The sequence below is a fragment of the Alosa sapidissima genome, chromosome 21 (assembly GCF_018492685.1).
Source record: "Alosa sapidissima isolate fAloSap1 chromosome 21, fAloSap1.pri, whole genome shotgun sequence".
Taxonomy (NCBI): Eukaryota; Metazoa; Chordata; class Actinopteri; order Clupeiformes; family Clupeidae; genus Alosa; species Alosa sapidissima.
Window position 1 is genome coordinate 6,477,461 of NC_055977.1, and position 11,891 is coordinate 6,489,351.

At 47.4% G+C, this 11,891-nt stretch overlaps 1 protein-coding gene across 1 annotated transcript in view; it reads right to left on the minus strand.

The window, feature by feature from the left end:
• Positions 1-2,400: 2,400 nt before the first annotated feature.
• Positions 2,401-11,891, minus strand: part of LOC121696136 (histone deacetylase 9-B) — a 51,823-nt gene continuing 42,332 nt past the window's right edge. Inside the window, exons 11-13 of the mRNA XM_042077464.1 lie at positions 9,194-9,359; positions 7,773-7,993; positions 2,401-3,304 (exon numbers count right to left, since the gene is read on the minus strand). Of these exons, the coding sequence (XP_041933398.1) occupies positions 2,873-3,304; positions 7,773-7,993; positions 9,194-9,359 (819 nt within the window). The 3' untranslated portion in view covers positions 2,401-2,872. The remainder of the gene's footprint in view (positions 3,305-7,772; positions 7,994-9,193; positions 9,360-11,891) is intronic.

An 11,891-nucleotide genomic window follows, 5' to 3' on the forward strand; every position in this document is an offset into this window, starting at 1 on the left:
CAAAGGGTTAACCTGATCCTCGAGCCGAGCCCTAATGCGTGGGGGGTTAACTTAATGTTCCCCAATGTTACTGTGAACGGGGAGAGGTTGTGGGAAAATCGTCAGGAGCAGTGTGTTGGCCTGGGCAAGGGTCAATGGAGTGAGGACCAATGGCAGATGGCTGGACCAAGACCAGGGGCTGAGGCCAGGGAGAGAGTGAGCGAGCAAGCCTGCTGGACCCTTCACTACACAGCCCCTACCTATAACTATAACACTATAACACACTGGACTATAACACATCTCTGCCAAGTGAGGGCTACGTTTGATTGAGCGGGAGACATTTGCTAGTGGCTACTGAAATGAGGTTCAACTTTTTCCAGAGTGTTGTGTTCGGAAAGTTAAAGTTGGGCTTGATAAACTATTATTTTATCTTCACAAGGACACGTTACATAAGATTCAGTGTCCACTGTAAATGGTCGAATTGCAATGTCAAAAGTAAAAGAATTGCAATGTCACAATCATTGTTTGCCCTGGTCTTACAAAACACATTTGTCTCCAGTTGTGGGCCAATTGTTGGAATTGTATTAATGTGACATTTTGTATAGTTTATAGTTCCATTTTCAATGTTCAAACTTTGGTTTTGCATTAATAAGCTAACTCCACTGATAATTAGGTATTCGTCTAACAAATCCTAATTCAATGTTTTGTTTATATAGCTCATTTATCTGAATGTATGTAGAAATCTGTCCATGACATGTGGCAATTTATAGTATCTTTGTGTGTAAAGGTGAAAAAAAGTGAATTGAGGGTGAAAGTTCTTAGACCATGCTGCAACTCTGAAACTGACGGTGGTGGACACACACGCACAAACACACACACACATGCCTGATGCTCCTAAATGTGTATAATATGCCACATACCCTCCATACACTCACACAGCCAGCAGGGATTACAGCAGCCAGATGTGCAAACATGGAGGAGCTCATACACATACTTAGAGACAGAGGAGACATGAAGATGAGTGGAGACAGAGAGTGTGTGTGTGTGTGTGTGTGTGTGTGTGTGTGTGTGTGTGTGTGTGTGTGAGAGAGAGAGAGATAGAGAGAGAGACAGAGAATGAGCGATTTTTTGTGTGTGCATTTCAGAGAGATGTGTGAGTGTGTGTGTGTGTGGATATACTGTTCCATGTCCATCCAAACATATGAAATGTGTGGTACTCATGCAATCTTACACAATCTCACTCAGCCATAAGAAGTCTGCAAAACACAAAAGTTCAGTAACATGGAAGTAAAATTTATTTCTTAAAAAAAGAAAAGAAAATACATTAGGAATAACCATACATTAAAAACACACACACATACAACTCGATACAGAAAACAATCAAACTCCATGTAATCATTTAATCCAGACCCATCTTACAACTAATCAAACGTAATCCTTCATGTGTCCTACATATGCCTCTCTCTCTCTCTCTCTTTCTCTATCCATCTCTCTCTCTCTCAAGCTTACCGAACACAATCACTTTCTGTATCGTTCTTGAAATGAAGGGTGCATATTTGGAAACGTTAATCTAAGAGGTAACTTCCATCACGCTCAACCAACTGTTACACAGAGAAAAGTCAGTTTCCATTTCTGCTTCGGCCATGCCGGCTCATTTCTCCTCGCCAGCCCCCCTTCCCCTGTTCCCCTTCGACGTCTCCGTTGAGCACACACTCCAGAACATGAGTCAGTAGTTTGACTGATTAATTATCTTAATTAGCCAGCGAGGTTGATGTTTCGGACACGCAGGGCGAGGCGAGTCCGCCTGGAACCGCACATTTTAGATTATTTGACAATGAGACTGAAGCAAGACAAAAGACAGAACGCTTTTTTTCGAGAGCGAAACCGTGAGAGGGACATTCATCTAAATGTGTGACTGTGTTATGTTCTTTCAACAGGTCTTAAAGTTCTTCCCCACCCACCCACCCCACCCGACCCCACCCACACACACATAACCTCCCATAGTCACAAATATCCAAACATGTACACAAGAGCTGACGGAGGCACAGAAAGGTGAAGGACAAATGGTTTCGGCAGGTCAACTCATGTCCCACTCAGACAAAAGAAGCTCCTATGGGTGAACATGCCACAATGAAAGTCAGAATGCTACTGTTTAACTTTTTTATTTGATTGCTTTTTTTGTTTTGTTTTTTTTCCCCCTCTGCGGTATAATAGACTCTTTGTGTTCGGCTGGGGAGTTGTGGCCAAGCAGATGGACAGAGAGAGAGAAATCCGTAGTGGTAGCGGTGGTGGTGGCGGTAATGTTTCTAGTCACACACACACACACACACACACACACACACACACACACACACACACACACACACACACACACACACACACACACACACACACATGTATGATGGCACACACACACACACACACACACACACACACACATTCACATGTATGATGGCACACACACACACACACATACCCATACACACACATGGAGAGACAACACACAACAGAGAAAAAAGAGGGATCACAGTTACAGAGTCACACAACGGCACAAGTCCACACACTTGAGCGGTGTGTGTTGACAAGAGGCGTCCATCGGCCCTCGTGTCAAAGTAACGACGGCGCTGAGGTCGAGATCAGAGCGCCAGAGGAAGAGTGAAAGGAGAGGTTCACGGAGCGGAGGAGGAGAGAGGGATGGAGGGAGGGAGGGAGGGGAGGATAGAGAAAGTCCAGGGGAACACATGAAAGAGAAAAGGAAAACAGACACAAAACGCAGGACTGAGTTGTTTTATCCTGCCATCGTTCATCCATCCATCCATCCATCCATCCATCCATCCATCTCTCTCTTTCTCTCTCCACTCTCTCCTCTCTCCATTTCTCCGTCTCCCTACATTCAGTCCTCGGTCATGGCCGACGTGTCTTCCGTCTTCACCTCGCTCAGTTGACCCCTGACCTCCGCGTCCACTCCCTCTCTCTGCCCCACGCTCTCCCTGCCCTCCTCCATCTGCTCCTCCGTGTCGGAGTACGGCTCCTCCTTCACCTTGACGGCGACGATGGCGGTGGTGATGGCGGCCGCGGCGGCGATCTGGGCCTCGCTGGGCTCGATGTCCATGCTGGTCCGGCTGCTTCCGCCGCCACCGTTACCCGTGGACGAGGAGCTGGTGCTGCTGCTGCTGCTGCGGCTGCTCAGGCTGTGGTGCCGGATGACGCCACCAGAGGGCAGTGTGGCGCACTCAGCCCTGGGCTCCTGCAGGCTGCTCTCCTCGTCCTCCTCCTGCAGGTGAGCGCTGGGGTGTCGGAGGTGCTCGATGGACTGCGACAGAATCTACAGGCAGGAAACAGGGCAGACAGGAGACTTAGATGAGGTATATTATATACATTAATGTATGTTATACACACAGATAATGTTTCTGACTCTAACCACTGGATTCAAGTTACAGAGAAGATGAGCTCTCACATCACACCCAGTAGATGCATGTCTTTGGCCAAGGGTACATCACTAGGAGTATATTTGACAGGGCTTTTTTCTGGAGACAGATTCCCTTATTAGAAATGAGTTACTTTCTTCATATACGTGGAGAATTGATTCGTTTGTTGGTAACAAAGTGATATTACTCTGCCTTAAGTGTAGTATGTTCTGACCAGGAGGGCCACATTTCTGCTCTGTAATTTTGCTTTGACAGGTCTGGACATCCATCTTGCGTTTAGCCCTCGCGTTACTCAGCCCTCTCTAAGTCCCCTCTGCCAGCAGGGTAGAGGCTCGTCTTAAAAGATTTCTAGCATGAGTCATGAGAACAGCATGATTTGTCTGTTCATCTCTCTCTCTCTCCCTCTCTCTCTCTCTCTCTCTCTCTCTCTCTCCTTCCGTAATGTGATTGGTGAACAAAACCTCAGTGTCCGTCTCAATGCCATGACGACACCGCAGCAGTGGTGGGCTACTTCGGAGCGAGCGAGCACACGTACATGGCATGAGGCATGGCAGCACCCCCACCAATAAAACCCCAACATAATCCCGGCATAAAAGCTAAGCGATGGTTCTGCGGGTGGGGGTTGTGGGGGTGCTGCGGGTTGTGGGTGTGTGTGTGTGTGTGGGGGGGGGGGGTGTTAGGGGCTCTAAAACGTTTTCTGTGACATTAAAATTGTGATGTATGTCGAGTGTATTTGTAAAAGTGAGCCTGGATAAGCTGGTGCCAGAGCCGCCTCTCTCCGAAACGCACAGGAAATGAAACAGAGCCGGGAGACTCAGGAGTGCAGGATTACTGGGAGAGTGATGAAGAGAGAGAGAGAGAGAGAGAGAGAGAGAGAGAGAGGAGGAAGGTAAGGAGGCAAAGCAAGGGGGCAGCCGCAGGCTGGAGAAATTGAGAGGGGGAAAAAAAGAGAGGGAGAAGAGAGGAATGAAAGGTGCCATGGAGGGGAATGAATGGGGGATGGTTGGAGAGAGAGAGAGAGAGGGAGGGAGCAAGAGAAAGAAGGGGTAAGAGCAGATAGAGAAAGAGAGAGATGGAGGGAGGGAGAGAGGGAGGGAGAGAGGGAGAGGGGAACTTTACAACAAGACTGTGATGGAGTGAAAGTGATGTTGCCCAAGAGAGAAGAGATCAAAGACAGGACCAGGCACTGGAGAGAGAGAAAGAGAGAGTAAAGAGAGAGAGAGTAGAGAGAGAGGGAGAGAGAGAATGCGTGAGAGGGGCAGTAAAAGAGACATGCAAAACACAAGAGCAAACACGCCAGGGAACAAGAACAAACAACACAGAGAGAGAGAGAACAGGAAAGAGAGAGAGAGAGAGAGAACAGGAAAGAGAGAGAGAGAGAGATACAGGAAAGAGAGAGAGAGAGAGAGATACAGTGTGAAAAAGAGAATGAAAATGGCAATGGAAAGTGAAAGAGAGAGGGACAGACTACAGAAAAAACAGACAGAAAAAGAAAGAGAGGGAGCAGAGTGTGAATGCAGAAGAGAGAAGAGGAGAAAGGGATGGAAAGGGAGGAAAGGAGAGAGGGAGGGATAGAGATAGCAAGAGAAACAGAGATGGACATAGAATAAGGGAGGGAGGGATAGAGATAGCATGAGAAACAGAGATGGACATAGAATAAGGGAGAGAGAGAAAGTAGTCTCAAGTTTTTATTATTATTTTATATTATTATTGTTATTTTTTAATTAATATTATTATATCATTATTTATTTATCTTCATTTCATTTCCTTCTTATTACTACTATTTAATCCACATTGTTTTGTTTATCTTGTATAATTTATGTATTAAATTTGTGTACTTGCTTTGACAACACAAACACTCATGTCATGTCAATAAAGCTTGAATTGAATTGAGAAATAGAGGTGTGAGAGCGAAAGAGAGAGAGAAGGAGAGAGAAAGAAGAGAGAGACAGAATGAGAGAGAGGGAGAGAGAGACAGAAAGAGAGGTGGGACCCTAGTTGTGGTGCGGTGCGGTGCCACCCCAGTAGCATAAACATCCTGCTGGGATTTACCCACTTCCTCTCCTGACCAGCCGCCAGCCAGGGGCCTTTAAAGACGTCCCTTTAAGAGCGTCAGCCAGGGCCTTTAAAGGCGTCCCTTTAAGAGCGTCAGCCAGGGCCTTTAAAGGCGTCCCTTTAAGAGCGCAGCGCTCCCATAAAGCTCCATTAGCGTCCCCGTTCACACGGCAGGTAGAGCGCTACCTGGGGAGTCCAGGACCCTCATTAACTGCCCCTGACCACTCACATGTCGCCAGGACTGCAGGACTGCACCACACAGCAATACACCACAATGCACCATACCGCCACGCACCACACCGCAACGCACCACACCGCAACGCACCACACCGCAACGCACCACACCACACCGCCACGCACCACACCGCAACGCACCACACCGCAACGCACCACACCGCAACGCACCACACCACACCGCAACGCACCACACCGCAACGCACCACACCACACCGCCACGCACCACACCGCAACACACCACACCGCAACGCACCACACCACACCGCACCACACCACACCGCCACGCACCACACCGCACCACACCACACCGCAACGCACCACACCGCAACGCACCACACCGCAACGCACCACACCACACCACAACGCACCACACCGCAACGCACCACACCACACCACAACGCACCATACCGCCACGCACCACACCGCAACACACCACACCGCAACGCACCACACCACACCGCAACGCACCACACCGCAACGCACCGCAACGCAACGCAACGCACCACACCACAACGCACCACACCGCAACGCACCACACCGCAACGCACCACACCACACCACAACGCACCACACCACAACGCACCACACCGCAACGCACCGAGGCTGCTGAACTCATGTTTTGGTGCCTGACCACAGAAGAGCTTAAATGTAGCCGTTTGGGGCCTTGTTCCCTTCCTTATGAATAAGTATTAGTGAGTGCAGAAAAGGGGGCTCTTTTCAAGTGTGGTGCTGACGGAGAGAGCGCATATGGAAGGAGCAGAGCTGCTGGCCTTCAGATCTTTAACGCTGCCCACTGAAAATCCTGTCTGGAAGGAAGAGGGTGGGGGTGGGGGTGGGGGGGTGGTGGGGTAGGGGGGCTGGGGTGTCTGAATTTTAGGTTCAAAAGATTCTTCAGTGGGAGATTAGGGAGGCTAATAAACAACAGACAACCAAAGGAAAGCAGTGATAAGCTAGCGATTACTTGGTTTATCTGCTCAGCTATATTTGGCTCAAAGTAAAACAGCAAAAGGTTTTTTTTTATTATCATTATTTTCTGTGCAGGGCCTCTATGTCTTTGCTTACAAAGGGTTTAAATGGACTATAACACATCTGGCCAGTACTGGAACACATGATTGGTACTGAGCCCACTAAACCGACCAATCAGGAGTCACATTACTGGTTGTTGCGTTACATGGTTACAATGGACCTGCTGCTGGTACTGCTTCTGCTTATTTAATATTCAAACACATGATTGGTGTTGAGCCCACTACAGCAACCAATCAGAAGTCAAGTGACGTCAATTCCGGAAATAAGTACATAATTTACTTTACTCTTTATGGAAAATACAGCGGGAAAAAACATGTTTTCTTTTATAGTTCATGAACAAAATAGTCACATTAGGTAGAAGCTTTTTATTATTATTCGTAATTCACATTTATTTTTTAAATAATTGATCGCGACTGACTGTCCACGTGATTTGCCAGAGTCAGCTGGGAGGAGCTCGTGACTCACGCATAGGGACTCACGGCAGATATTGCGCGAAATTTTTATTTATGGCTATCGTTTAGATGTCCTTCCTATTCATTAACAAGAACATGATGACTGACTAAATAAATGACTATGATGTTTAATAAACCATTGTAGGCATACATTTAACAAGTTATCATTATATCACATCAATTAAGTGTTTTCTGTAGGCTAGGCTACTGTGTGACATGCTTTACACAACAATAGGCTATCAACAAGTTTGCAGTATCACTGTTGCAGAAATCACATACAAGAAGGCATCCTCTTGATTGTTTGTACATTTTTGCACATTCCAATATAAGGAAGCAGCATGAGGAAACGTCGTCTGCCTTATTTTCTAACTACTTTTACAAGTCTGCAGTATCACTGAGTACAGCTGTTACAAGAGGGTCTGGTGTCCCTTTGTTATGATGCACTTCCTGCGAACGCGGTCATTCGTCTCTAAATGACTTAACTCCCTCTCCTGCTGCTGGTACTGCTTCTGCTTATTCAATATTCAAACACATGATTGGTGCTGAACCCACTAAACCGACCAATCATGAGTCACGTTACTGGTTGATGCGTTACCTGGTTGAGGTGGACCTGCTGCTGGTATTGCTTCTGCTTCTCCACGAAGTTCTGGTGCTGCTGCTGGAGGACGAGCTGGGCCAGCGTGCTCTGGGGCAGCGGCGCCGACTGGGTCCGGTTCAGAGGCCGGTGGTGGCGTGGCAGCTTGGGCCGCGAGCTGGACGCGGGTCGCTCCTTCATCGCCAGGGGAGACAAGGGCATGACGGGCACACTGCCGGCGACTGGAATATGGAGAAGGAGAGAGAGGAGAGAGGAGAGAGGAGAGTGAGAGAGAGGAGAGAGAAAAGTGAGAGAGGAGAGTGAGAGAGAGGAGAGAGAAAAGTGAGAGAGGGGAGAGGAGAGAGGAGAGTGAGAGAGGAGAGTGAGAGAGGAGAGAGGAGAGTGAGAGAGGAGAGTGAGAGAGAGGGGAGAGGAGAGAGGAGAGAGAAAAGTGAGAGAGGAGAGTGAGAGAGAGGAGAGAGGAGAGAGAAAAGTGAGAGAGGAGAGTGAGAGAGAGGAGAGAGAAAAGTGAGAGAGGGGAGAGGAGAGTGAGAGAGAGGAGAGAGGAGAGTGAGAGAGAGGAGAGAGGAGAGAGAAAAGTGAGAGGAGAGTGAGAGAGAGGAGAGAGGAGAGAGAAAAGTGAGAGAGGAGAGTGAGAGAGAGGAGAGAGAAAAGTGAGAGAGGGGAGAGGAGAGAGGAGAGTGAGAGAGGAGAGTGAGAGAGGAGAGAGGAAAGTGAGAGAGAGGAGAGTGAGAGAGAGGGGAGAGGAGAGAGGAGAGTGAGAGAGGAGAGTGAGAGAGAGGAGAGTGAGAGAGGAGAGAGGAGAGTGAGAGAGGAGATTGAGAGAGGGGAGAGAGCAAGAGAGACAAGGGGAATTCGTCAATAGAGTTCCTCTGAGGTTATCAGAATCCAAACATAATATTCACTTGATGGGTAAAGCACAGTGAAAAATAACAGAATTTGAAAAATGACAGAGAAATACACCAAAATAGGAAAAAGTAAGTAGGAAGGAAAAAATATAATAAAACATAGCCATAAATAATATATGTATCTTAATATGTAATATACATTTATTATACACTGGAGAATACATGGTCTTTTTTTGGCAAAACAGTTTGTGTTCTAGTAGGTTGTGATTTAGTGAACACACTCTGTAAAAACACCACTTTCTGCTATATGAGGTGTTGTAGGAGGCTAAAAGTAGTCGGTGCGCCTGAGGTGAAATACAATAACCTAGGAAGAAGTGTTTGGGGGGGATTTCAGATAGAGAATGTATAATGACAAAACATTAAGATACATTACATACACTGTGAATAAACCATATGCTAAATGACTTTCTGAAGATAAATGCCAAGTAATTACTGCACTTCTGCTGGATCTAGTGGTTAGGAACTTAAGTTGTGCTTTAACATTGTGAGTGGGGACACAGTTTAGTGGCGCACCAGGTGAGAGGATCTTCTGCTGCCTGATCTGGTCCTTCAGGAGGAGGTGCTGCAGCAGTGCCTGGTGGCTGTTGTTGACCTTGGTTTCCAGGGAGACGGGTGGCACGGCGCCCAGGGAATGGCGGGACATGCCCTCTGCCGCTCTCCCCTTCAGAGCTGTGGCAGCCTGTCGAGGGAACAGGTGGAAGGTGGGAGGCAGGTTAGACGGCACATGAAGGAGGAAGAAGATGGAGGCGGCATCCTACAATGGAGCTTGAAACCAAAGTGAGAAAAGTGAAAGATGTAACTCACTGGTAACTCACTGATCACATTCTCTGTGCAGGGCAGTAGCCCACATCAAGACTAAACACCAATAAAAAAAAACATGCACTGACTCTGCAGGTAGGAAATATGTTCATTTTCTCAACTAGAATGGGCAACACTTGGATAGTCCAGCTTACAGAGACTTTGTACATCATCTGTTCAGAGTCTAGTTCAGTACTGTATGTCAAATTGTTGTTGAACAATTACTAAATATTTTGTTAACCAAACTCAACCCCTAACCTTAACCATACATTTATCTGAGTATCTGTAGATAGTCTAGGAGTAAAGAGTGACCTTAGATGGTACTAAATGTACATTAATACATATACATATTAATACACACATAAAAACATACCTTACTCTCACAGAATACCATTATTACATAATATTAACTACCAACAATTACTTTTCAGCAAAATTAGTTCAACAGCACTAAATCCAAGATGTTTTACAAGATGTTTCCTTGAGAGTGAATTTAGTTGATGTTATCTCACAGTGCTTCATACTCAACTTACGATTAAACCTGCATACTGAGAAACGTGGCATTTACCATTCAAATACAGTGCATGAGAGATGTTTACAAGAATACTGTAACCCAAAACAGGCTTGGTCAAGCCAGACTTGAGAAATGTGAAAAACCTTGTGAATCATCTAAAGTGGACTTTTTTACACGGTGCCTAAAGCTATATGCTGCAATCGACCATATAGTGAATGTGTACAAGTCGGTTAACTATCATACGTTCATAGCCTCTTAACACTTGAACGCCGTGCCCCGGGGCCATAAATTAGAAGCATAGTTAAAAGGAGAAAAAAGGAATTTATATATTTCTCCCCGCAGTGATGGCCGCTATCTAGTTCGGCAGTTAAACACACTATTTCTCTTGCGTTTTAACTGGCTGTGATGGACGAGGTGATAAAGAGAGCGTCCTGAAACCCGACACCGTCAGAATTATTTACACAGGGCCCAAAAAAAAATCCCCCCCCCCCACCACCCCCAACCCCCCGCATCCAACAACGCCCAGGGGTCAAAGGTCATGGTCCTGAGGACGGTACATTAATCCAGGGAGCCACTGGAGAGGGGACCTGTCAGCCTCGCTTGCCCACGGAGGTCGCGGAGAGAGAGCGCTCCTCTCTCTGAAGTCCCGGGCGTTTTTTAATATCGCTGGAAACGTTGACGCATATTTTTCTGCGCGCGGTCGCTCCCCGGGGGGTCAAGTGTGCGAGCGAGAGCGCGGCGCATCGAGGAGCGTCATCTGTTTTCGGATGAAAACGTCTGAGACGTAACTCTGGGATTGGTCTCAGAGAGCACATGCACAGGCAAAAAAAAGGCCCACACACTTGACCTACATCCACACCCCCCCCCCCCCCCGGGCTTAGATATGTCATAAGATTAGCTCTGGCTCTTTACGAAGAACAGTTTATTTTTCATACCATGTTGTATTTGTTATGAGTAATCTACATACACGCACACACGCACGCACACAACGCCACACACACACACACACACACACACACACACACACAACCAAGTCAGGCTGGTCAGCCTACTTCTGCCTAGCAACGTTTTAAGTAATCTCCCTCATCTCCTGAGAGGGATGGGGTCTTCTGTAGAAATACATTAACATCTTTAATGTTTCGGGTCTGCTGTTTTTTAGAGGATGGGGGTCCTAGCCAAGCTGAGGCAGCTCTAACCATAAAGGCTTTATGACCCTGGGGCTGGTCTGGTAAACCCCTGCCACTGTGACCCACAGCAAGGCCATCTGAACAGTAGGCACCCAGAGGCCTCCCCAGAAGTTCCTCTGTCTCTCTCTCTCTCCCTCTCTCTCTCCTCCTTCTTCCTCTCTCCTCTCTCTCCCTCTCTCTCTCTCTCTCCCTCTCTCTTTCTCTCTCTCTCTATGTTTCTGGGCCCTCTGGAACAGGAGTGAAGGAGATCCAGAGTTCCTCTGGAATCTCTTCTCTCTCTCTCTCTCCCTCTCTCTCTCTTTCTCTCTCTCTCCTCTCTGCTCACTCCTGTTCCAGAGGGCCAGAAACAGAGTTCCTCTGGAGTCTCTCTCTCCCTCTCTCCCTCCCTCTCTCTCTCTCTCTCTCTCTGTGTTTCTGGCCCTTTTGCAGTTGGACTGAGGCAGATCCCAGTCTGGCATGCCTCAGTGTCTGCTCCAGTTGGAAACTCCGCGTTCGCCTCTGACAAGGGTACAAGAGCAGAAGCCAGAGGGTGGACCTGCCAAGGTGCGCCTGAGGGGCCGCACTACATCAAACTGGCTATGAAATGACTACTGATCTACGGTTATCTCTCTTCTATGGGCTACTGATGGTATGATCTTTATGATCTATGGAGCTCTATGGATATCGTCTCTCGTGTCCATTGGCCTAAACACAGTATTGAAACTATGCTATG